A 27,763-nucleotide genomic window follows, 5' to 3' on the forward strand; every position below is an offset into this window, starting at 1 on the left:
ATGGTGTTGGGCTGCTGAGCACGAGGTCGCGGGATCGAATCCCGGCCACGGCGGCCGCATTTCGATGGGGCGAAAACACCCGCGCACTTAGATTAACGTGCATGTTAAAGAACCCCAGGTGGTCAAAATTTCCGGAGTCCTCCACTACGGAGTGCCTCATAATCAGAAAGTGGTTTTGGCACGTAAAACCCCATATATATATATTTTTTTTTGCATGCTACGAAACCGGTGCCGGCATTTGTAAGCCCTACGGGCCTTCAGAACTTCGTGTCTTTATCGTGTCTATGTGCGTCAAATGGGTGTGCTCCATTGGGCAAAAACTATTCGCGCCAGTATTCCACCTGCGAATGTCAATTGAAATTGAGGGCAACGGTCGAAACTTGGCATTGCAACTTTCCAACGCACTAGTCAGTTTCAGTTTGCGCGTGTGAATCACGAAGAATTTTTTTCCTTTCTTTTTCAGCAATCCTGTGGTCCGTATACCTTTGCTGACGGGTGTACCTGCTGCTCGTGTGCTTGTGCGATCACTGTGTGTCACCGTAGCTCTCCCGCACAACCTGGAGTAGCGCGAGCCAGGCGATTAGACGGACTAACGTCTTCAGCGCATCGTACAAGTAAGCATCCCTCTTAATTTTCATGAAGGATGTTTCTCCTAACGCAAAAGGAAGGCTGCGCAAACGCTGATTACCGAGTCGTACTCGTAACGCATACATCGCGTTTCTTGGCACTCGAAATGCACCGAGGCGTCGGTATGTTAAAATAAAATGAAAATGAAAAAAAAAAGGGAAAGCGACCACGCTACGCGACCCCACGACGACCTATACTGTCACCGATGGGTCCATGAAAGACGTGAATGGGGGTGTTCGTTTTATGCCCGTGCGATAAGATTACGCAGTACAGACGGCGCATAGTGTTTCTATAGAGGCCGCCGTGCCAAACGAAGCAGCAGCGTACGTGAGCGACTCCACGCGACCGCTTTGGCGACGTCCGAGATAAGCGCCGTGGAAGTGCGCCGCACACGGCCAGCCTCGATATCGGATGCCGCCCGCGTTATGTATAGCACGTGTACACGCCGACTCAGTCCATCCCCTCCGAGTTTTCTTGCTCGTTTTCGTGCTTTTGTAGTACGTTGCAAGCACGCAAGCAAGACTTCGAGCACGCAAGCAAGGGAAGAGAAAGAAAACAAAAAATGGAGTCGCCATCCCGGCCCTGCGAAAGCGGATGTCCAGCGAAGCTGTTGACAACCACCACTATATAGAACTGCTGAGCGGGCTATGCAATGCTTTACGGCCTGGCGCACTTTCCAGCGCATCGAGTTGACGCTGTGCGCCACCCTGTTTTGCATGTGGTGGGTCACACCTCACGGTAGACGTCGTTATGTAGAAACAAGACGGAACCTCTTTTTGGGCGAGTATAGTGGTCCACTCGACACGATTCTTGCCGCGCTCGAACTGTTGTTTGCAGCAACGCGGAGCTCTCGTCGGCCTTGGAGCCACAGAGAGGCTGCCCCCTGCCGAACGTTCGGTTGGATATCGGAGCAATTGGAGTATAAGCGACGTGATCGCGATTCTGTTGGATCTCGCGGTTGCGAGCTGCCAATCTCGAAGGTGAGCGTGCCTCCGAGCGATCCGCGCTGGAAACACGGCGTTCCGAATGACTCTGAGTGGAGGCGAATGCGTTCCGAGAGCTCAATTTTCCTACCAGCCGAACGTAAACCGCACCGCGGGAGCGCTCTATATCGAGCGCTCGAAAGTGAACAGTGGAAGGTGCCACAAGTCTTCGCGGCGAATGGAGCTGCAGGAGACCGCGTCGACTGTCTGACAGCCGGGTGACCAGGATCTTGTCAGGCTCCTGCCATTCTTTCTTTTTTTTTTGTCTTGGCGCACTCTTTTCGTCGAAAAGGAACAAACTTTCGCACGCTTTCGCACGCTTTCGCTCTCTCCTTCCTCACTCTCTTCAGTGCGACACAATGCGCCAGTGTTCTTCTCGATTTGCCATCGCGTGACGCACTAATGCGCTTCGCCTCTCTAGCCCATTGCAGCTCCGTTTTTCGCGGATGCAATGTGTTCAATAACTGTGATGCGGTCGCATTCGTGTAAAACGCGACATATGAAACTGCGCGCTCGGCCACTCTCATATAACTGGATGCTTTGCGGTATGGTATTTCAATCGCACTGAAATATGAAAAAATGACTGGGTAATACGACACTTGTATGTTACAGATGTCTCAAGTCGATGAAAGCGTCTTCAGTCACACAAGAGGCGTGCGCCACAACGCATTTCAAGCGACGTGACGTTTAACCTAAACGTGGACGATCTTGTGCAACTCGCTGGGAACAGGTAATGCGCGATTCTGAGAACTGTACTAGCTTTTACGAGCTTACGCACCTCAGTATACTGAGCCTTGGCCGGCAGAGAATACACGCAAGCTGCTGTCTCGAAGTTTGTCATCTTTATAATTCTTTCAGCGAATTGTTCGTAAGGCGTGCAGGGAGGATGGCGTCAATGAATCATGCTCAGCCGTTGAACACGATCGCTCGTCGAAGAGCTTTTTATTGTTCAGTTAGGAGATTTGCACATTGTTTCATACATTTCGCTGCACCCAGAAACGCACTAAAATTCAAGTGAGGGATATTATTGAACCACGACCACCTTGAACACGAGTGAAAACATGTGCATAGCCACGCGCTGATGTTTGCTGACGTACAGAGTTGTTCCAAGCCTGAAAAAATAATTGACGGTGCTGGCCACGGGTCGGCGGGCATAGAGGAGAGGTTGTAGTCCAACAAGCAAGCACTTTTGCACGCCGTCTATCCGACAGGAATCCAGCCACCATGGTCGGCAGTCGAACCGCCGACCTCGTGCTTAAGCCGCAGAACGTCACTGCCATTGAAACACGTTGTAGCTGTCAACCATATACATCTATCGATACCACTGGAATGTTTCAGCGAAAAGGTAAAGCTAATCTCCTTGAGTCGTCATTGAATACTGAACCTCGCTCATCTCAAGTTAGCTTATAGTATACGCTGAAGATGAGGGGACCTCAGATTCCTTTTGCACAAAAAAAAAAAAAAAAAAAAAAGAGCACGTTGATTCGGTAACTTCTCGAGAAATGATCTTGGACGTGCGAGCTTGCTCACAAGCGCGTTGTAGGTTAGAAATATCGCTGATAATTACTTTTTTTTCCCCAGAATTATATACGAAGTCATTTCAAGCAGCCCCGTGGATTGAGCTTGCAGGTTAAAAGTTCCGCACAAGCATGCAGCAGCACTGCAGGAACATATCGACGACTTCGCAGCGTCGAAATTTAGCAACATCGCAATACAAGAAATGCAGGAAAAACTAAAAAAAGCTAGACGCCCCCCTCCCCCCTCCATCCACCCACTCCTCTCGCCACCTTTGGCGCCCGTCACACACACACAAAAAAAAAAAAAACAAGGAAAGGAAAAACAAACTTGTACAAACTGCATGATTTATTTCCAGTGAAACATGGGTACAACTTTCATATTTTACTGCAGTTGCAACGATATGCACAGGAACTACAGCCAAGCGCTTCTCTAAGCCACTATCCAATGCAGTTGCAGACGAAGTCAAACAGTTTCACGAGAAGCAAGCAACATGTACGTTTCCCGTATTCGGTACCATAAGCGAATTTAAATTTTTGTCCCACATAATTGGCTTAAGCGCATCCCCAAGAGTCACATGCAATGTATACATAACACATATTGGAGCCAGGTCCCGGCGTCACTTATGCTGCTTTTTTATGATGGAGATTCTAACGGAAGAGGGGATTCTGGGGAAGAGGGGAACTGGGGATTCTAACGAGGCGCGCAGGACAGGAAAGCCTACCGCATTGCATATCCACGCTACACCGTCTGGCGTCACAGCGCCACATTGTCACATCACGTCGCAACCCTCACATTTACATTACGTACGTCACGGTGGTTGGCGTAATTCGTTTGCGAGCCTGAACCCACAACATTAACGCGTCATTGAAGGTATATATATATATATATATATATATATATATATATATATATATATATATATATATATATATATATATATATCTTGCACTTTACAATAACCGCTCTCCGCAGTCTTCTACAGCACAGTATGACCGCTCGATTTTTGCAAATGAAAGTTCGCTTTAGAGAGAGCAAGGAAAGTGAACACTGCAGTAAAGCGTGCTTTTCTTTCCTTTCTCTTTTTCATTTAAACATAGGTGGCCCCCGTCAAAAATGAATTATTTTTCCAACATATCACATTACGCTGCAAGGTTATGACGGGAGGCGTAGGACGATTGTCGTCGTTAATCGCTGCGTTCCGCACATATGTCAGTTGACGTTATATAAGTTGTGCAGGTGCAGAGGGAAGACATCGCATTGCTGTCGGACAGAAAGTACACATAGTCGTTCGCGGACAGGTCTCAAAAAGACTCGTCTTAAAAGCGCCGACCTGTTCTCGAGCAAACACTATATGTATTGGAGAATCCTAGAGAGTCGACGACGAAGGATATTGCTAACAAGCATGCGACAGTGTACAGGACTTGACGATTTGGCAGTGTAAAAAAGTTGGCACTCTCGCGACGCCAGAAATTGCGGAGAAAAAGGAGAAAGCCTCGAACTTCCTGGCGTACTAGCTGTACGTTTAAGCTGCACACAAAGGCCCATAACACGAGGGCAGACAGCGTCGCGGTACGCATACATCCACGAACCTTTTGCATAGCCGCGCAAAAGAAACCAGTCGCCTGAGTCGCATATACGTACCAACAACCACACCCGAGAACTTTCAGAGACGTCCTAATAGTTGTGCGTAGGGCCATATCTTTCCGACGGGCCACACGTCGTAACGGATGCCGCTAGACTAAACGCTTGCCGAACTAAAGCAACGTGCAATTTAAGCAGTATACACGATTCGGCGTCCGATCCGATGTACAGTCAGTCGTATGCAACTGCGTTCAAGTTTCGGGCTCATTCCACGGAGCCAGCCATCTTTCGGGCGTACGCATGGTGTCGCGCACACGAGATCGCACATGCAGCCGCTCCGCGGGCGTCTCCCTCTTCATTCCCTGCCTATTTCGCCGGAGGAATTGAGCAGCGGCTGGAAGAGCATGCGCAACTGCAGGCGGAAGTCAACCAGCCAGCCGTGTCGGCCATGCTCACGCTGACTCCGCTGCTGCTGGTGCTGCTGCTGCTGCTGCTGTTGTTGTTGTCGCTGTCGCATACCGCGCCCAACGAGTTCGCAGAAGCGACCTTCGTCGGCGCCATCAGTGCAGTCGCTCCTTCCGTCGCACACTTGGACTGGAAGCAGACACCGGCCGTCGAGGCACGGGAATTCACCCTGGTCGACTTTGCAGCCGCCGGGAGGGGAGGTCGTGCCGGTGGGCTGCTCGGCTGCAACGCTGGAGACCGGTGGCGGCGGCGTCTTCCGCGTTGTCGTCTGCTCGGCCGTCTTCGCCGCAGTAGCGGCAGCGGTTGCCGCCTCTGTCGTTGCCACCTCTGTCGTTGGCGCGGGATGCTGCTGTCGCTGTCGCATCCCGCGCCCGACGAGTTCGCAGAAGCGACCCTCGTCGGCGCCATCAGTGCAGTCGCTCCTTCCGTCGCACACTTGGACTGGAAGCAGGCACCGACCGTCGAGGCACGAGAATTCACCCTGGTCGACTTTGCAGCCGCCGGGAGGCGAGGTCGTGCCGGTGGGCTGCTCGGCTGCAACGGTGGAGACCGGTGGCGGCGGCGTCTTCCGCGTTGTCGTCTGCTCGGCCGTCTTCGCCGCAGTAGCGGCAGCGGTTGCCGCCTCTGTCGTTGCCACCTCTGTCGTTGGCGCGGGATGCTGCTGTCGCTGTCGCATCCCGCGCCCGACGAGTTCGCAGAAGCGACCCTCGTCGGCGCCATCAGTGCAGTCGCTCCTTCCGTCGCACACTTGGACTGGAAGCAGGCACCGACCGTCGAGGCACGGGAATTCACCCTGGTCGACTTTGCAGCCGCCGGGAGGCGAGGTCGTGCCGGTGGGCTGCTCGGCTGCCACGGTGGAGACCGGTGGCGGCGGCGTCCTCTGCGTTGTCGTCTGTTCGGCCGTCTTCGCCGCAGTAGCGGCAGTGGTTCCCACCTCTGTCGTTGTCTCGCAGTTCTTCTCGTCGGAGGACACCCCGTCGACGGCGTCGTGGCAGTCATCGTCGCCGTCGCAAAGCCAATTCACAGGCACGCAACGCATCTTGTTGTGGCAAGTGAAGCTGCGCTGGGGGCAGACGAAGAGACCCGGAGAGCATACGTTCTCGTCCTCGTTGTTTTCGCAGTTGTCTACGCCGTCGCACATAACGTGCGGCCTCACGGAGTGGCCGTTCCCGCAGCTGAAAGACCCATTCTCGACAATGTCGTCAAAGAACCATGCTCCCGTCACTTCAGCTAGCGAACGAAGAACGAGCGCCGCCGCCAGCAGAATGTGCGCGACGGTGGCCCGCTTCATGGCGGCGACCGAGCTTCCAATTCGCACGGGAGAACTCGACGCTTATTAAGCGCGCGACTTGAGATACAGAAGGGCCGCGGACGCGTTTAAAAGTCGGGTGCGCTGGACACTAGAGCACTATCGGCGCTTCGTTCGCAGGAGAAGACCACTCGAGAAGTAGACGCTGCGACAAACGTCCCCCAAAGTGACGAGCAAGCCGTCCCAGGGTGATAAAACGGGGCGACGCCTGCTTCTTGTATAGGATAGCGGGCAGGACATGTCTGCCAGAAGACAGAGAGAGAGAGAACGGAGGATTGCAAAGGGCAGGAAAGGATTGCAGGGCAGGGAAGAACGGAGGATTGCAAAGGGAACGGAGATTGCAAAGGGCAGGGAAGGGCAAGGCCCCCCTCGCACTATAGGAGCACGTGACTGGGGGAAAGTGACGAGTGCCTAGGAAATATGAGAGAAGGGCTGCGTCGAAGCTAACGGGCGCGCGTGTGTCACGTGGCTTTCGTGTCGTACTTGCACTACTGTATAGACGGCATTCCGAGAAAAAGAACATAGGGGAGGGGGGGGGGGGGGCTCAAGCGCATATACGGTAGGCACTCGCATATGGTGGCCTGCTTCTTCCTGATATCATTAAAAAGTGCGTAAATCAGTGCCATGCTGTCAGTACTAACCTACGGAAACTCAGGGAGAGGCAATGAAGCTTGAGAATGGGCTAAAAAGAGGCACCAAACTAGCGATGGAAGGCGAAAAAAAATTATAGACGTAAATGTGAAAGGGAGGCCATGGTAGCTGATGTTCTATGCAGTGACAACCTATATAGGAATGCAGCGGTAAAAATAATGCCATCCCAACACTGCGAGTTTCTACATGTGCACCAGCCATTTACACGTTGGCTCGCTTCTGTGACGTCACGTCTCGCGGGAACTGTGTTTTCGAGCGCGGAGGCACAAAGAGACGGTGCAGTTCGTCCCCGAATTTAGCGGGACATGTCCCGGCGCACGTGTAGAAGTCCCGAACCCCGACTTCACCCATTCGGGACGGCCAAATGTGCCGACTTTTTTATTTCCCTACCGAATAGGAGTAAAACCATATGTGCCCTCTTCATAAAGCCTGACATCTTGGTTGCACCTTTTTTTTTTTTTTCGTGTTCTGTTCTATTCTCGTAAACTTAAAGGCGATTTCGTTTTTTATTCGTGGTGATAGTTGTATTTTAGGCTGTAATCGGCCTCAGTACTTCTATATGTATTGGCATTGACGTTATAGACAGGCAACCACACTGCACCTTTCTTGTCATAAATCGAGACAACGCCCACCCCCTCCCCGGTCCAGAAGTTCGTCCACTGAGTTGGCAATCCTGTAGAAGATGCTGTGCGGTTTCGCGGGCAGAGCTTGTACTGCATTGTTCGGTTATCGCCGAGCCTACACATTTACTAGAAAAATAGAAGTTGGACTTGCATTACAGCGCATACTGCAGATAAGCGGTTGTCATCTATCGTAATGATAGGATGGCCGTCCAGGACGAGAAGAAGAAAAATTCGGTGGCGTGATGAGATCGGGAAATTTGCAGGCACGAGGCCGGGTTCAGCTGGCGTTGGACATGGGTGAGAATAGAGATCGATGAGAGAGAGGGCTTCGTCCAGCAGTGCGGCATAAGATTGGCGAATGATGGGAGACGACGACGACGCGTCCATTATACCATTTAGTCTGAAGCGGCATACTTAAACTGGTATTGATCGTACTTTTTTTCTGTAGATAACCCCTTACCCAACGCGTAGTTTGGAGGTACTCATTATGGCATACATTTTGCGGCAGTGACGTTTAACAGAACGAACGCAATGACGAATACGAAAAAAAAAAAAACACGCACACATGGCTGCCAAGTGGGTTTGCACCAGATGATCATCATCATAATCATCTAACCATTTCATCTTGGTCGATGCTTTGCCTCCTGTATATATGCCTGGGTCTCTTCGTGTAAACAGCATTTTATGCACGCAAAAGTACTGCGCACGTACGGGGCGACGGTCATTGCGATGTTGAGGGATTCAGCTTGCTACAATACGCCAGCGAACCATTGAAACACAACCGAGAGGAACAAAAGAAAGACCCGATATCGAGGAAAGCGCTGAAGCTGCGTGAGCACTCTGAAGAAACAAGGTCTCCCTGTGGCGTCTTTACTGGCCGTGAACCACAGGGACGCTTGCGTTGTCATTAACAACTTGCTCCGCGACACAGAGCGACTGCCGCGTTAAATTCACGAGCATCTTCATTGGATATTCTCTGAAATTCTCACTCCTCAAAACTCCTATAATTTTACTAAAATTATTCGAATATCTCCAGCTTCTGTGTATTTTTTTTCTCTCTTTCTTAAAAACATCACTGGCAACTATGCGTACTCTTAATTTGATATACCGAGCTCCGTTTAAGTTTATAGTTTCTTCATAGTTTATATTGAAATCATTTCAAAATCTCGTATAGGGGGAAGTGTCATTGTATACGGGCGCAAAAACAAGAAGGAATGTGATGGAAGAGACCACAGAAACGTTTGTGAAGTCCTCTGCAACTTTCTGCGCTAGACAAAAAAAAAATTGAGTGTTAAAATTGTTCTTTCTACATCGTATATAATTCTACTGTAATACTTGGATATTTGTTCAATAATATCTGTAACAGCAGACATTTTAATTCTCATTTACAAGATATTCATTAAAATTATAATTTGTTTCACCGCCCGATTCATGGTCGATGCCCCAGTGTGGGTTGCGCCATTTCACTAAGGAACAAAAACAAGATGTGTTGGTGAACATAAGTCTCGAACATCCACCAGGCACTTCTCTCCCGGCTCTCGATTCATCGATAACCGATAAGCTGTGGCCAAATATTTGTCTACCCAAACTTAAGACATGTATGAGATAGTGTAGAACGCAAGAGAAATGCTCCTCGTCGTCGCTCTGGGAAAAGTTTATCTCGATTGTGCGACGCTATTAGCACTTGTGTTTTGGCGGCAACGTGGCTTCTAAAGTTGCATAACTTCGTGCGCACGTTTTCACGCGTTCATTAGGGAAAGTAAACTTTCCTCCTAAGTAATGTTTTCTGCCCTTCAACTGAAGCGAAATCCAAGGAGTGATCGCACCAAAGTAATATAGTTAACCAGCGTTAACCAGTTTAATGTTAACCGGCCAACCGAGCAGTCCAAACGAGGTAAAGGGGCCACACATTGACATGCAGAATTGAAACGATCAACAAAGGAAGGCGCAGCCTGGAGCCAAGGTTTAGGCCTGGCTCGAAGACGTTATCTCTAAAGCGTGCTTAAAGCACAAGAGCGCCTATACTTGCTCAAGGTTCCCCTAGCAACGCGATAAGAAAGGCGGGAAGGCAAAGATGAAGCAAAATTACCGAGTGCACTTTCGCGTTGAAACCACTGCGCGTCATCACAAGAGTCTTTCAGTTTCAGAATGACAGCCAACGCGACGTGTGATGACCCAGCAGGGAAGGCGAACCAATGCAATTATCCATCTTCCGACCGCAAAAATTAAAAAAAAAAAGATGAAATAACATTCAGTTTAACGACCCGCTGCTGCTCACTTACCAAGAAATCGCCTCCCACTATCGGAAAGGCAGAACCAAATTCCCGCTCCCACACGCCAAACTCGAACGCGCGCAGGCGGCCGCGTTTCGAATGCTACAAACTGACTCGTATCCGTCACGAGGCCTACTAAGTCACTGTAACTCAGAAATACCGGCAAATTGCCCAGACTGCCCAGAACTTTATTGCTCACTCTCGCACATGCTGTGGCAATGTACCGCGTTACCAAAGGGCCCTCTCTCCAGTGAGCCCGAATGGGAAGAAGCCCTCAAAAGCCCGGACCTCAAACTACAACTCAAGGCCGTTCAGTGGGCCCCAAGAACTGGCGGAGCGTCACCACGTTCCCGTCCCGACTTGGGCGTCGCCTACGGTTTCGGCCCGAGGAGCTCCCCGCGTGGTATCTCCAACGGCTTGAAACTCCTCAGGACTTCAATATAGTTCTTGACTGACTGACTGAAATAACAAGGTTTCAGCTGTGTATCTTTTATCTGCCAACATGTCAGGGCTGACAACTTATTTAGGACATCAATCACGAACTGGCTACTTGTACCTCATAATCTCAGTCAGCTTCTAATTCCGCGGTATAGATTGTCAAACTAAAATAAAACATAAAAAATAATAAAAATAATATTTTTATATTCGATTACTAGTTGCATCCGTAACACCAACGCACCGTTGCATCTGAACACCGATGCAGGTAATAGATGATGGAACGTCAGAGGTCCGGATGCACCATCTCGAACTAAACGACCAGTTCCTGGAGCAAGGTTTAAGGTGTATACTTTTCTTACACCGTGGCCTAGAGTGACAACTGGGAGGAGAAGGTTCGTCCTCTGCCGTCTCAAAAGCCGTGCTCTAGTCTCAGAAACAGGCGAGCGCTTATCAACAAGCTCATACAAGTTATATGGGTCAAGGGGCGAAACGCGCCAAAGCCTAATCCGGCACTTCAGAGCGCGCGATTCGTGGAAAGAAACTTTTGCGATGACTCGGCGATTATGACGGCTCGTTGCCGAGAACGGACGTCGCAGACTAGAAACTCCCAAAGTGTCACATCGGGGGACCTCAGTTGGATATAAGAGGCAGAAGGCGAAACGACGGTTCGGCGAGCCTCACTATATGGCATCCCGCAGCCACGTTGTAGACGTGGGACGTCGAAAAACGGGAAAACCCGTTGAGGACAGCATCACACGAATGTCGACTCACCTCGCTGGAGACGTGCGTGAACTTCTTCTTGTCCAGCCTCTTGGAATGGGACGGGGTCGGTGATGGCGCCATCGTCAGGCGCGTCTGGAACATCGAGGTCATGGTGTGCGCACTCGTCTTGGCACCGAATAATCGCTTGACCGCAGGGCGGACAAGCCGGACGACCTCAAAGAGAAGTTAAAAGCGACAACTGCCGGAGGGGTCCCTCACTCTCTCTCCTTCCCAGAAGGGGTCTACTCTGCACCACCAAACAGATTCCTCCTGGTTTCGCAACAGCCTGTTGGGTGTGCTCTGATCAGGGCTCGCAGGTCTACAAGATGCACGGTCCCGCACGGGCAGCTTCACACGTCACCGATGGGCTCTGTTCTGGCGAGGGCGGCGCAGCGGGCTCTAGTTTTTAAGGGGCGGTGGCGCCACGGTAGGAATCGGCCCTACTACGACGCAAGCGCGGCCGCCGGGCAGAAGCAGCAGCGGGATGCCTTATCATTTGCCGCACTCCGCGTGGGTCTGTGAGTCGTCGCCCGTTGGCTGCGTTCTCTCGCCATGGACAAGTGGGCGAGGAGGTAGCTCGAGACCTTTCAGCAGGGCAAGCGGGACAGGTGAGAGAGTGAGGAACGGAGCCGCCAGTTGAGGTCCTGCTGTTTGGCTTCGCGCTGGGACTTGCGCAAGCGTTGAGAAGGGGGGAGAGGGTGGGTGTCGCGGAGAGATAAGGGCCCGCGGAGGGGGCGCCCGTGTTTTGAGAGAAAGGCGCCGTGGAGGAAAGCGAGTCGCGGCGTTTGGCCGGTGAAGCACGTGCTCGCGACATGATCGCTTCCGTCGGACCGATCGAGACCGAGCGTCCCCCAAGTGCTCGCGTTTGCGCGGACGGCACCGATCTTCGGCGAATGCCGTCGACGCGACGTTCGCGTTTCGAAGGCAAGGTTGCGGGAAAAAGCAAAGTGTAAGAAAGCCACCAAGGTAGCCACCAAACCGGCCGGCTCGCGCGAACGAACGCGCGAGAGCCGTGCTTTTTCCAGGGTTGCGGCGCCAGCGCGCCGGCGTCGACCGAGGATAACGTGTTTTCGATGTACGTGTTTGATTTTGTTTGGCGCTGCTCAGGGCTTTGCCGTAGTCGACGTGGATCAGATGACTTCGTAGGGGAGAAAGGTATTCTTTCGTCGTGAAAAAAAACAACAACATCCATGTTTACGAAGCCAGCTCAAAACGGTGTCTTTCCTTAGTACATACCGTCGCCACCACCTGCCCATCTTATAGTTTGCTCAAGGCATGTTTAGTAATTTTTGGAACTGGCCCCTCCACGTGGCAGTACGTTTACACTTCTTGGGGGGCACTGAGAAAATGGAACATGTTTATATTCGGCTGACTTTCTCGGTGCTCATGATGTTCAAAGCCCTGCCTGCTTGATACAGTTTGCTTGACGCCTCTCGAAAAGAACGCTAGGCGTTTGTTCATTTTCTTTTCTCGAGCGGATAAATCGAAGCCGACTCGACTATGAGCCTTGAGAACAGCATGCTCGCCTGAGGAATGCTTTGCTTAGGCTGACATCGGTTGAAGCACTAGGGGATTGGCATCGATCATGCGATATATGGAGTATCTTTTTCAACTACACTAACACGTCTTAATAAATATATGCCTGCTCTGATTTTTTTTCTACTGTTTACCTTCATATATTCAATGTATTATCCATTGTATTTTTTTGCTTCACTGACTGTATTTCTGCTGTATTTTTGCATGTCTGTTCAGTCATCGAAGTTCACGTGTCTCTATGCCCCCCCCCCCCCCCCCCCCGCTTAGTAATGCCTTCGGGCCTTTAAGGGGAAATAAATGAAATGAAATGCGTACTAACTAACTTAATTATGCGGTCCATTTATGACGTCACTGGCAAGGAGTTCTAAAGTGGCATTCGCAGTAGGGTTGCTAACCGTCCCAAAATTTGCCGGACAATTCCGACTTTTGAATAAAATTCCCGAGTACCGACTTGACCCAGACGCGATGACCAAATGTTCCGACCATTATTTTTTTTCTACTGATAACAATCGATAATCCAGGGCTCGTCTTCATAAAAAAGTTCTTACACTGAAATTTTTTGTGAGAACATATACTAGCCAACTGTGACTTCGGACATATTAGCGAAGGCACACAGCCAAAGACTAACAGCACTTATGAATGGAAAGTTTTGTGAATTTAGCCCCACTTTTATTTCCTTCTACAGCGAAGCTGTTAGCCTCTAGTTGGTCTGTATCTTTCGGCAGCTGGTAAAGGGGTTTCCGTTTGAATTGTCTCTTAACAGAATTATGTTTTCTTGTATATTCGAATTACAATCCGATGCTATCATATCTGTAGGCTGTGCGTAAGTCGTACTTTACGAATGTTCCGACGCATTTTTACTCTTAAACATTAATTTAGTTCAGTAACGCACTTGCGCTAGGCGGACGGCCTAGAAGAATGAGGATGTGGGCTGTACTTTCGCACACGTACGCGTGCGTGAAGTACGTCGATTGTGGTGGAGGCGCTTGCAGAACGTTGTCTACCGTGCGCACCAGCTTTGCCGTACATCCACTTTCACAGGATGGAATGGAGCCAGATTTTTTTTCATAATGCGTGACAGTTCGTTTGCACACTCTTCTTTTGTCTTCCGCGACGTTGTCGTAAAGGCGGTTTCGCTTTCGTCGTGTTTTCACTTCTGTTATAAGGCTTAATCGTTCACAGTACCCCTATCTGCATTGGTACAGCCGTGTAAGCCAGGCAACTATACTGTGCCTTCCTTAATGTAAACCGACACATAGTAGGACTAAAAACAATGTGTAGCATTGTTAAAGGATTGGCAGCTCCTGGCACTGATAGGGTCATTCGTCGCCACAGCCACCCCTTTCCCTACCTCTGTCCCTTCCCTCAGCAGCATGGTCGCCAAAATATGACGTCATGACATTCTACTGGTAACTCCCTTTGTCAAGCCCAACGCAACACGTAGAGCGATTTGACGCCAAACGAACGGACGTAAACAATGTGGCCAGCGTAAACAGTGCTCTGAAGACTGGAGAGTGAACGGGCTGGCGACGGTGAATGCCGCGGTGGGGAGGCCACAGCGAGAGTCGATGGATCAGCTTGCGGAACAGTCACACAACAGCCGCGCCACAATCGCCACGCGCCGTACTCGTGCATTCCTTCGGCCAAGGAGCAGAGCGTGCCATGGACATGGGAGAGGCGTTCACCATCCGGCCACTTGCAAGACCGCTTGCAAGGCGTATTTCTGCGGGGGTAATCATCTCCAGACGACAGCGTTTACGTTAACACGATGCCAGAAGAAGCCGATTCCCAGAAATGCGCGCCACGGTGGCGTTCGACAGTTTATACAAACAAGGGCTCCCAAGTGAGAAACCGAAGACCCCGTGTGCGGCCGCTTGTTGTGAGAACGAATAACGACACCGACGTAGCAGCTGTTGTTCTCGCGCTGCTCCCAAGTGTGCGAGGGCGGAAGAAGGCGGCCGCGATCGGTGACCTACAAGAACCAATGATTGTTGCGGTCGCGCCCTGGTAAAGACTGCTGCTCATGTCCGGACCAATAGACAATTTCTGAGAAAGGAGAACTGTCACTTGATCGGACAGTATATTGCGCCCTGCAGTACGAATTTATATTTAAGGAGAGGATCCAACTTTTGTGGAAAGAACGGGACAGAGAATAAAGATCTGACCACTTTCCATTTCTTGCCTGGTGAAGTCTTCTAATTGAGCCGAGTGTATACGGAAAAGAAGCACTGTTGCGAACAGGAGTCTCGGAGCGTAAATTGAATTACGCATAAGACCACCTAAACAGTCGCATCGAGCTTCATCAGCGTAACTCCCGTACTTACATATTTGTGCCATAGGGAGGTGAAAATATCACTGAAAGTACTACCGCGGTCGAAAACATGGCCGCGATACGGATGGCCCAGCTAACAGATCCTGCATGTTCCGGCCCATATGCTCCTCCCCAGTCTTATGAGCCATCTACTTAAATAAAGCTTGTGCACCATCGTGCTAATCACCAGCATTACTATTTTCTTCTCTTGATCAAAGTTTATAGCGTTCCATTTATGCTCAGCCCAGTCGTACTGGTCTTAGTTTGTTTCACGATTTTCTTTCTTGCTTGATTATTTGGAGACCAACGTCGCGCGGTCTGGGGCTACTTGGGGGGTAATAAACTCTATTTTCTGGACAGTCAGGTTAATTTTATTTCGATATCAATTATATGCACGCAACAGGCGAATTTTCGCCGCCGGCGTCGCCGTGATGTTCCGCGTAAAGTTTAAGTGCGCTAAGATCGATCGTGCCGCTAGGGCATTGTTGCACAAAGACCGGTGCACGTAGTAAACTTCAGCACCGACTTCCACAAAGAGATAACATCTCCTCCGATTCAGTCTTTGTTTCTTTCTTGCCTTCTCTTGTGGGTGGCGTAGGGGCCGGTTCCAGTGTATTGTTTCTCAGCGCAGCAGACAGGGGAGCACACGTGTGGTCCGTACCACCCCGAAAAAAAAAAGAAAAGCAAGTTGCGCATAAATATGTCCCTTCTTGGCACTCTCGACGAGCTGTGGCACTCGGCGCACAACAGCCACGAGGGCGATAATCAAATGAGGAGCGACGCCAAATGGGAAGGCATCGCAAAGTGCGCGCGATAAGTTCGCGCTGGCTGCGGCGACGGAGCCTCTATCACTACATTATTATGCACACTGGCGTCCGGCTCGGGCCAGTGCAAACTCCACTCTGAGCGCTGGCCAAGGTCGCGTCAACGGAGGCCGCCATGTCGGAGCTCTCGAGTGCTTGCCCATGAGATCCGATTGCACGCCGCCATGCATAGAACCGGTGTAGCGGTGTGCGAATGCTCGAAAGTTTCGGACAGCGAATCGAATGTGGTCCAGTGCGATTCGGTCGTCGAATCGAATAGCGGGCATTATTAGTGAATTAGTGAGTATTAGTGAATGAGAATAATATTTTTTCCCGAAAGTTTTCGGTGGTCAACTGGCGTGCTTTCAACCTTAAAATCGAAGCGAGATCGCGACAAATTTAGACGTAAAAAAGTCGAGAAGTGACGTAGTCGATCACGTTATACGTTACTCGGGGAGTAGGGCTTTTCGGGCTGAACTGCTGCCATGCGCACTCATCGACGAGTTCTGAGTATGCGAATAACGTTTTTTTTACTGCTTATTTATTCCATGTGCTCACTTGTGCTTTTAGTAGACTGGAGCCCTTTATAGTGTGCAGTGTAGCGAGAGAGCTTGCTAACGTTGTCAATAAACTAGGATGTGAGCATCGTTTTATATGAATGGTGAAAACGGCTGTTTGTTATTCGAATAATAATCGAAACAAATTCGATTCGATTCGCTCCTGACGCTATTCGATTCGTATTCGGTTTGTGTCTCAAACATTTCTATTCGCACAGCCCTCCCAGGAAGGTTAGGTCATCTAGCTGGTTGCAATCGTGAACTCCAAGGCTAAGCTTCAGTCCAAGGGGGGGGGGGGAGGGGGGGAATAATGTAGAAATTGTAAGGTGCATTAAAGCGGTGTAAAGTGCCATTAGGATTAAATCAAGTGGAACAACAGCAGAAGACTTGCAACTACTTGTCCACAAGAAGTCTTGTCTTCTAACGAAAACTAGTATTCTTGTCAATACGTTGGCTGCAGGGCTGATATTTCCTTTCTTGGCCTACTGAGAGTGAGAGACAGCTTTATTGAAGCAAACCGTCTTCTTCTCTTTTTCTTTCTGTTTCGCCCGTTTTCGTGGTTGGTCGGTGGACGGACTCGCAAGGAAAACTTGTGTTCGTTCCTCTGTTCGGGCTATACGCTTACATTGACAACGATCGTCGATGGTATCTGCACAGTTTTTCTTTTTTACAAGCAGAGAGGTTTGCCGTCGCAAAAGTACCCGCCGACATGCCACTCTCCAAGGGAAGGAGTAAGGGGAGCAGAAGCTGGTTCTAGAAGAATAAGGGCAGATGAAAGTGATAAAAGAACAACAACAACAAAATGTTATTGTAAAGGATGTTGACAAATGGCATGGTGGCTAAGAAGTAATTTCGCCCCAGAATTATGGAAGATCGCCGTTTTCGGGCTTCGCCGAGAGCAAAACCAGCTGGGCGCTTGGTTAGTGAGTTAGCGACAGGTTAACGACAGGTTAGCGACAGGTTAAGATGCCCCGAGGCGTCGCCGCCTCGGGGCATCTTAACCTAGCTGTCGCACGTGTGGTCTGGAAACGTGGGCAAAGGTGTGACGCTGAGGGCTCTTTGACCCGGAAGCGCGGACGCAGGCCTGGGACGGACCACGGGCAAAGCGTAATTAGGGCGTCAATGGGCATGCCTGGGGGACAAAGGGGCAACTTGAAAGCCAGAGGGATCGGGGACCCGATGCGCGGTGTCTTGAAAGACAAGCTGGCACGGGAGGCACAATCCATCTCTGCACTTACAGTTTTAAGGGCCCGCCGGAGGAGACGAACCACGCACAAGACGGCACCACGGTGAATCGGCGGGTGCGCTTCGGCAGGGGTGCCCTTTGCGGCACGCAGTGCGCGATTGTTTCAATTAAGGTGCGAGGACGGGGCGACGCAGATGTTCGTTCTCCGTAAATATTCTTCAAGGTGTCGGGAGACTTTCCCATGCATGTAGCAGAGCAGGACTGCTGGGATGTTATTTAGTGATTTGTCGTTTGGCGGTTTATTTCTCTCCCTCTATCTCTCTGAATGTACCGAGGAACGCAAGGAGAGGGTGCGAGAGAGAGAGAGAGAGAGAGAGAGAGAGAGAGAGAGAGAGAGAGAGAGAGAGAGAGAGAGAGACCGGTGAGTGACAGCCCAGTTGACTCAATCAGGTCACTGGGGTGTGGTGATTTGTCGCGAGGGGATTCGGGAGGAGCAACTGAAGGTTTAAGACCTGGCTCCCGACCTCTCACGGGGGTTGCGGACGCAGGAAAGGTGCTCTGCACTCCCGGCTCTGCCGAAAGGCGCCGGTCCCAGTGTAACTGAAGGGTATTGACGTACGAGCGGTGTCGTACACAATCGGCTATGCCAAGTCGATACGTCAGACTCACTGTAAATAGCTGTCGATGGGAATATTGTCTACATAAAGTCCGTTTTCCAAACGCAAACGTCTATGCCGTCCCGTCTCTGATGGAAGAGGAGAAGCGACGACGGCAGCTGAAGAGAAGTTCTCTACCTAGTAAGCTGGTTACGCCAGCTTGGAGCACTCTACGCTACGAGTGTAGGAAGGTAGAAAATTTAGTGTTACGTAGATCAAACGGCACATTTTCTTTATCTATGCAAAGAGAAGCTTCAGTGAAGCGGTAAGCAATTAAATGCTATAAAAATAACGGCGATGAGTACACTACAGTGTTTACTTTCATCGCACAGGTCACAACATTATTCTCACGCAATCTTTATATTTTGCCTCTATGACGTTCACAAGCTTATGCAGAAATGAAAAAAAAATGCCGAATCGTGCGAATACGCACTGCATGGCGATTTCACGACAATAGTGGGGACGCGTGACGTTTGTCGAGCGCAAAGTTGCGATGACAGGTGTAGATAAGGTGATGACAGGTGATAGGACCCTGTCAAGTCCCAGCGGATCCTTCCAGCGTGTTGTCTGGCATATAACTTTAATTGAATTGAATATGCGCAGTAAAGTATAGGGCACATACCTGCCTACATTAATTACATACCTCTTGTGTCACAGTGGCGCGTACATAGTCTTAAGGATATCTCATTCTTAACGCAGACCTTGCAGTGGCACATACCCCACTGGCTAAACGAAAGCAAAATCAAGAAGTTCAAAAAAATCCATTGAATATTACTTGCTGTTGCTACGCGTACAACGCTTTGTGACCGAAGTTTTATCGTTCGTTTATGTTCGTTTATGTTCATCTTATTGGATGAGCGGTCTCGCATTTCAGAGGGTACACACGACGACGGGTTGCCTATGAGATCACGATCACTGCCTTGGCTAAATGGCACTGAACATCATCTCAGAATTCATCCACTTTTTGAGAATAACAAATACTTCGTTCTTATCGTTACATTGCTTCGAAAATTTTTGTATGCAAACAAAAACCGTTATGAACCGTTACGGACCTTTTTTTTCGTTCCAGAGCAGAACCGGAACTGAACTTTTTTCAGTGGAACGAAAATAAAACCAGAACGAAAAAAATATGTATATATCCCAGTTTCGCCCGAAAGGCGAAGCATCGAATGCGATATCAAATTAGTGGACAGCTATGCCAAGTAAGGATAGCGGTTTTATCGGCCGTACAAAGGTGTCAACATAGGCACACGAACTAAATTAACAAGCGTGGTGTCGCGCGCGCACAAACAAGCGTGAACACATCTGACTCGATGACCGCGGAAACTCGCTGTCAAAAGGTTGGCGTGACGAAACGCGGCAGCAGCAGCAGCGAGCGAAGCGACATTCGTGCTGTCTATCGCTTCAACGATACGCACAGCACACACAAAGCCACGAGCCGCCGGCGCAGTTTTAGACTCTGCCCCCCAACGCGGACAGCTCTCAAGAAGCGGCCGCGCGACCACGCTGCTGCCACATGCGCAGTTGCAGCCGGGGTAGAACGCCGCCCCCCTCTCTCACCTCCCCCGGTGCCTGGCAACGTTGGATGCCTCGCGCACGACGGAAGACTACGCGCTTCCTCCCTGCTTTCGCCTCTCTCGCACGAGCGAGATTGAGCCGCGATGGTCGGCTCCCCGCGCACTCGCACATACAGCGTAGGGCGCGCGGCGGCGGTGTTATCGCCCTTGGACTTTATACGGAACCTCACGGCGACGCTGACGCCCTCGCCGCCGGCGGAAGTGCGCTTGGCGTGTCCGTATAATTGCTATCGCAATCAAACATTTCGTTCCGACACCCTGGCACTGGCAGCCAACCGGGCGCTTTCCTAGTTCTCCCGTTATTTTCTCATCACCCCTTAACCCATGCAGGGTAGCGCGTAGGCAGCTATAGACGAGCTGGTAGAAATATTTCACTCCCTAGAGCTTTCTCTCTCTCTCTCTCTCTCTCTCTCTCTCATCGACGACGTAAGAAACTTAGTCGAAAAGTGAATGAGCCGCATCATATATTACGCTTGCATTGCTGTCAGGTGCACACCGGCTAGGAAGAGCTTTAGATAAGTCGCAACTGTACGCCGTAACTGCACCATTATTTCCCACCTCCAGCTAAGGATTGCCTCAACATTCCTTTTCCGACTTTTTCTCCACCCTAACGGGAACGCTGACTGATATGAGTGTAATTGATTGAAGTAGGCATTCCATCATCAGCAGCTACTACGGCGACAGCGACGGCGACTAAGAGCTCGCTCCGTGTTCGTTAGATGATTTTATTGCGATAGAAATTATATGGAACCCCAAGCGCATTTTTGCCTTCGCCGCGATGTTCCGTATAAAGTCCAAGGGCAGCAACACCGTCGCCGCGCGTCGTATGCTGTATGTGCGAGCGAATGCGCGCGAAGGAGAAATCGGAGAGCGAACGCGCCGTCTTCCGTCGCGCGAAAGGCCGTCTTCCGTCGCGCGAAAGAGAGGGAGAGAGGGGGAAGAGCTGTGCTCCGGCAGCAACTGCGCATTTCGCTACCGGGCGCAAGGGAGACGATCGCGGCTCAATCTCGCGCGTGATGTATGGAGGAAAGTGGAGAAGCAGCGCGGGAGGGAAGAGGTGAGACTTCGACTCCGCGAACACGTGCGTACTGTGTGCGGTCGCTCGCGCCGTATCTCGAAAGGGATCTTCAGACGACTCGTACCTCTGTGAGCGCTTTGATCACGACGCTCTTGCGTTGAAGCGATAGACCGCACGAAGGTCACTTCGCTCGCCGCTGCTACCGCGCTCATCGTGCGTGATGTGTTCATGTTTGCTTATGCGCGCTGACACCATGATCGTTAAACCAGTTAGTGAGCGAATGTTTCCAAGTTTACACGGTCAACAAAACTACTATCCTTACTTCGTACAGCTGTCTACTAATTTGCTATCGCAATCGATGATTCGCCTTTCGGGCGCAACTGGAACCTTTTTTGGTTACGATGCCATGTTTTTAGGCAACAATAACAACAATCCACGACACGTTCTATCGTCCTTGCTTCGGTTCTTCTAGCAGCGAGCGCACATCTCTTCCAGTGACATATCCAGATCACGTACCCTCCTCCCCTTCTCTCCCTCTTTTTTCACTCTCTCCCGGCGCTTGTAAACACCGCGCGCCAGGGCTGACAGCTCTAGAACCGCTGGGCGCTCGGAGGGCATAACGGTGTCGCCTGTGCGTGCGTGACGGAGGTCACGTGCTGCTGCTCCGAACGCCGACGGGCTCGCGCAGGCGAGTGGAAAGGGCGTCCTTTACGTAAAGCCCCACTCGCCTCACTCTTTCTTTCTCTTCGCAGCACGCGGGAACTGTTACTGCGAAAAGCCCTCGACCTCTGCTCGTAAGGCCCCCCTCGCTGTCCATGGATAGAGACCCGATAAATGTCCGCGCCTCTGTGGAGGTTGCAGGAGAACGTGCCTTCCTCCGTCGGAATGAACTAAAGTGGCCCTCGGACTGGCCGGATGGAAAAAAAAAAGGAAACGGTCCGATAATAAACTACGATAGGCGGCTGGAAAGAACCGGTGTGAGAGAGCGATGGCGGTAGAGGAGAAGCGTAATCGCACGTATGCATGGACGACGAACCACGTGGTGGTTATTGCCTTTTCTTTTCCTCATTTCTTTTTTTCGATGGAGGAGTGTCGACGACAAAGGTATCTCTTCGAGGACTGCGGAGAACGTTGATCCGGATGCGTATTTTTGCATACGCTCTATCTGTGTTGCGCAGAAAAGTCGACTTTGGAGGCCCCTCACAATAACAAGGCTCCTTATCCCAACCCGCGCGGCATAGGGAAGTATGAAAACACGTCGGTCATAGACACATTGCCGGCATTGAAAAGGTTGGTGCGAATGCAGTGGTCGTGACCTCACGCTGTGTATCTGTCGCTGCGCCACCGTATATACGTGTGACATTTGCGAGCCGCGATTCGCTGAAGCCGTTCCCTGCGAAGCACGATCTTTTTGCCAACGCAAGCTGTGCTGCGGTGCATTCACCTGCACGGAGAGGCTGTCAGCAGACCCGTCGATCAAGGATACTTCACGTTTTATTTTTCTTCTCACCTTCTTTCTGCATATCCCCCCCTTTTTTTTCTTTTAGAACAAAAACTATGGCGGACACTTTGCAAGAGCTTCTGAGTTGTTAGGGTGCACGTAAGCGCTGACCATTTCGCGTAACCAGCTTAAAAGAATGTTAATGACTGTAAACGCGGATTACGACCTTGAGGTTAGCTTATTTGTCACAATACGGGACGACATGACAAATTTAGGAAGAAAAGCTGCGCTAAGGCAGTGGTCGACCAGCCTCACTCTCTCAAAAACTAAGCAGCGTAGTATGCAATCGTCTAACGTACATTTAAGAAATAAAATGAAACTCAGCCCGGCAATGAAACATGTTGCATACATTGAGAAACCAACATTATCCAGAAAACTAAGTACAGGTGCCACATCCTTAGGTCAAATAAGCAATAAATTCACGAAGCGCATGCTACTGCCGTAAATTTCGGTTAAAAATAATAAAAGGAAAGGAAAGCTAGATGTGCATAATACAAATGAAGGTCCTGAAAACAGCACGTTATCACAAGCAAGGGTTTTTTGACAAAATGCCGGCACAGGATAAACTTATTGTGTTCAGGATAGGGCAATGTAAGATCAGAAAGCTGTAATTATAGTGCTGCTGCAAACCAATGCAAGGAAGCGGGAGGGAGGAAGCGCGCCGTCTTCCGTCGCGCTTGGCACCGGGGAGAGGAGAGACGGGGGTGTCGTACTTCGCTCGCGCGGGCTTTGTCTTGAACGTGACCTGCTCTGGGGGCACAGTCTAGGTGGACCGATGACTCGTAGTTTTGCGTGCGCTGTGTTCTGGCCGCTCAGTTCGCGTCGCAGCGACAGACAGCGCGAATGTCACTTCGCTCGCTGCTGCTGCCGCGATTCCTCACGCCGGCGTTTTGACAGCGAGCGTCCGCGGACGTCGAGTGTAATGTTTTCATGTTTGCCTGTGCGCTCTGACACCGTGCTTGTTAATTTAGTCAGTAAGCGAATGTTTACAAGGCGGCGTTCTACTCCGGCGGCTGCTGCGTACGGTGCGGCCGCGCGTGCCTTGTCTTGAATACGATCTGCGATGCGGACAGTCTAGGCGCACCGAGCGCCGATAGCTTCGTATGCGTTATAGCACCCATACGCTTCCGCGTCACCCGCATTCACGAAATGCAACGTCACTGTCGCTTTTTGTTTCCGCCTCTTTCCATGAGTTATGTGCGCCGCAGGCCTCCAGCAAGGTGCCCTGATGAGCGTGCATTGAGGCGCCCTAATCTCCAGGATCGTTAGCGGTGGCGGTTATACTCCGAATGTTCGTCTTATCCGAAAGTACGTCTGAGGCGGTTCGCCTTAAGCGGATTCTTTTTATTAGGTTTATAGAAAACCAAACAAACGTTCCCGTGTTGTTCGTTATATGCTAGAATTCGGCTTAACCGAGTTCGTCTTAACGAGAGTTCACTGTAATTACTTTACAGCGCATATTAGAGTTTACAAATTGCGGCCGGTGGGATTGCAAGGCGGAATGAATTTCCAGAATGACACCAGTTTGGAGACATCCACCATCAAACTCGTCATGAGCATGTGCTGTTGTTCCACTTACAATTTTAGCAACACGCTCTTTTATGCATCGAAACCAAAAAGTAGCTGGAACGCCCACGTATTTCGTCCCACACTTTGTAAAAATATTATCTCGAAACTGGTGCCATCCTGTAAATTAATTTCAAGTGGATACGTCTTGCAAGCTCACGGGCTACAATTTGTAAATAGCAATATGTGCTGGAAAGTAACCAGTAAGATTAATTAATGGATTTCTGTTAGTTGAATATGTGTTGCGATTTTTTGTGTTAGTAATGTCTGTCTCTTCGAAGAATCCAGCTCAAGGAGACGAATTAGTCTATCTGGTACAGGCACTCTTTTTTTTTAATTCCAGGAAACTTAGAAATGATCACCCCGTGTAATGCCCTGTTGCTGGTATACAATGTCGTCCTAGCTGTTATTGTATCGTCATCCTGCGTCGCAATGTTGCTATCGTCATTCGTCAGCTAAATATCGTGCGAACACATCCTCTTTGACAAAGAAATGACTGATTGCAGCAGTAAATTGCAGCTTTTACTTTTAAATGCAACAAACTTCTGCGTTTCACGTGTGTTTGAATAGGGAAATGAGAGTTTGAAACCGAGCTAGAGCTTCCTCTTAGCTGTGGTGGTTGCCGATTCTCAGGGAAGACTGCAGATTAATTTTGACGTCCGCCGATCGGAATACCGCCGGACCACGTGCTGACATTAGTTCAAACACGGTCGTCCAAGTCGTCCAAGTCGGTCGTCCAAGTCGAAACCCCCACGAACGAAGTCATCTGATTGATCAGTGTGTCCTGAAAGGCTACTCTGCCTGACAGCATGTAACCATCACTGATACAATCTGAACGTACGCTACAGTATCTTGCACGTACTTTTTAGCGCTGCAACAAATGTAATAACCAAGCGAAAATAATTTGCATTGCGCGGCTAAAGAGCGAGGGCTGAGGATATTTTTTTCTCTTTGCGCTGCAACTTAAAGGCAGTGCATCTTTTTTTTTTTTTTTTGAGCCATGGTTAAAGTATCGAACATTCGCAAATCGGAAAGGAAGGACTATTAAATTCGTATTCGAAATATTGAATATCCGGGGAATGCGGAACAAAAACCAGCCTGAGAAAAAAATGAATTATTTGTTCTGCAGCCTTTGCCACGAGCCTCACTTTCTTTTTTTAATTGCGATAAAGACTTACCCTTAAGGCATAATTCATGATCTGTATATGTGCATTATGTGTGTGCTGTGAGGCATGCGTCGTGCATCAGTTGAAGAAGTGTTTTGTGGAATCTGTTATCGCGTATCCAGCGTTCATAGTGACACTGTAGCCGGGGGCCGTATTGAAGTAGGAGACGCGAGACTCACTTGAACTTGCGAGTTCCTGTGGAAGCTTTCAGCCTTCAAGAAGGCAATTACGCGATTCGCTGATGTTCGAAGATTTCAGGCTCATACCGCAAGCGTTAACAACTCCCACGATTGCGGCGCCGTAAGGATAAACGGCTTGCGCGATGATATCATTGTTGGCTAGCGTTATCCCCTATACGCGGAAGCATGTCGACGTGCGTCATGAAATACGAACGAACCCAATAAGACAACGACAGAAAACAAGTACGGAAAAAAAAAAGGGGGTAACCGATGGGGAAATTGCCAACGGAAAAAAACGCAGCGGATAAAAACAGCACCGCATTGCAGCACGTATTTGTATTATAGTGCCTGGGAGTTGATCCAGAAAAGGAGCATTTTGCTGTGAGCAACAGGTTATCTTCTATAAGACAGTTTGCATCAACCCGCTCTCTGTGCCAACACCGGACAAAAAACAGCCTCAAGTGTTGTGAATCAGCGGGAAAAACAGTCCGCAGCGAGCGAACAAATAAGTGGTACAATTCGCTTTTTTTTTTTATATGCGGGACTATAATTAATTTCAGGACCAGAATAGACGAATCCGGAAGCTATAGCTGAACGGAATGCGAATTTCGATACATCTCGGTGCACTTCGACAGTGTCTTGGTTAGAAGAGGTCGTGGGTTCGGCTCCCTGCCGCGGAGGCCGCGAATTTGGTGGATGCGGAATGTATAGATGCCCGTGTGCTTAGATTCATATGCGTGTGTTGAGAACCACGAGTGATCAAAATCGGTATGGAGCTGTTCACTGCGGTTTCTTTCATAGCCCACGTACCCGTTAAACCCAATCAATCAATCAATCAATCAATCAATCAATCAATCAATCAATCAATCAATCAATCAATCAATCAATCAATCAATCAATCAATCAATCAATCAATCAATCAATCAATCACCTGATCAATTTATGTACTATTGAAAACTTGAAAGTGAACAAGAGTTGAAATTCGCTCCAGTGGTGAGGCAAGTTTCGTTTATGTTACCAGTGGGAGGCGAACTCACAAAACACATTTCACATTTTAAAACTGAGCAAAGAACAAGAATAACGGCTGCCTGGGGTATGAAGTGAAAAGTAGACGTAGAAATTCGAAGGATATAGGACGGCTGGTAAAATTTCTCTTTGCCGCGTGGTTTCGACGGCATGTGAATGTGTTCGCGTTTAAGAATCAACTTTGGACGTAAACCAAAATGCTCCAGAATTGTTTAAATCAGCGCCGACGATGACGTAACTTCTTGAGTCACGCACATCTAAAGTAAAAGGTTGGAAAAACCTAGCGATCAGAAGAAATAGGGATCCGAGCTAACACGTATAGTGAATGGTTGAACCGCGCTTCGCGAATTATATATGCGGTTCTGTTGGAGGCGGTCGTGAAAGCGTGCTATTCGAGCACACAGCAGGATATAACAGGCACAACAGACGATGCGCATCACGGGCCGGTTATATCCACGACTCGCAAAATTTAGACACGAACCTGTTGTATTATTTGACTGAGCATGAGCGGAGAGGACGCCACGTGTAATGAAGAACGGCTACTGTAAATTAGTTGTTGCTGGAACGTGACATACCTGACTGTGTATCTTTTGCTTGGTGTCTTTCTTTTTTTAAGCGAATGACGCAGAATATTTATCAAGTCGTTGTCAATTTTGTAGAAATAGTGCCGAAAGCGCGCGATATTGTGCCACTGCGTATGAAAGCATTTCACTGAGGCTTCAGTTTTGTTATCTTAAGCGATTGCAGCATCCCAGTACACAAAGCATACAAATGCACAAGAACAAGTATGGCTGGTTCCTATGTTTGCTAGCATATGTTACGTGAACAAAGTATATAAGCAAGGGCGAGAAAAGAAACGGAACATAATGGCGCCACGTGACTAGTCTGCTTTTCTTTTTCTAAATATCAATATGTGCTGAAGAGCGCCTCTGACACCATTTAGTATCTCTGTATCTCACCGTTCCGGTGTCAACGGAAAGGAGAAAAGAAGAGAGAGAGAAACAGTTATGAAAGCTTCTAAATATTCAGAGGCAACAGCGGCTGGTATTTCTACGCTTTTATCTATACGCGCGACTAGGTGAAAGCATTTGAACACGGTATTGAACGTAGACGCACACTTATTGCTTTCATAAGTGAACCACGCTTATACTTCACACGCATTGTGATGCTGGCATTTATGCAATAGTCCGTAATGGCACAACGAAGCAGGAACACAGGGCACAATTTTTTTGTTAGCTTTCGATAATATCAGGAAATCTGGAGTGCGTTTGTATTTTACAGCAGCGCAAGAAAAAGGAGCGGGAAAAGTAAAAAAAAAAAAAGACAATACGCGCATTGATATTAATCTTAACCTATCGGGGAAAGAATTGACATTGTGGTCACACAATACGTCTGCACAGGAAATGGCATTGAAGAAAAAAGCATGCTGAAAAAAATCTCAATTATTCAAA

General features: G+C 49.4%; 1 protein-coding gene across 1 annotated transcript in view; it reads right to left on the bottom strand.

Moving 5' to 3' along the window:
* Nucleotides 1–11,698, bottom strand: part of LOC142557094 (ADP-sugar pyrophosphatase-like) — a 35,938-nt gene extending 24,240 nt beyond the window's left edge. The window contains exon 1 of the mRNA XM_075668695.1: nucleotides 11,240–11,698. Coding sequence (XP_075524810.1) covers nucleotides 11,240–11,341 — 102 coding nt within the window. The 5' untranslated portion in view covers nucleotides 11,342–11,698. The remainder of the gene's footprint in view (nucleotides 1–11,239) is intronic.
* Between the last annotated feature and the right edge of the window lie 16,065 nt (nucleotides 11,699–27,763).

Source organism: Dermacentor variabilis, chromosome 9 (genome assembly GCF_050947875.1).
Source record: "Dermacentor variabilis isolate Ectoservices chromosome 9, ASM5094787v1, whole genome shotgun sequence".
NCBI classification, from domain to species: domain Eukaryota; kingdom Metazoa; phylum Arthropoda; class Arachnida; order Ixodida; family Ixodidae; genus Dermacentor; species Dermacentor variabilis.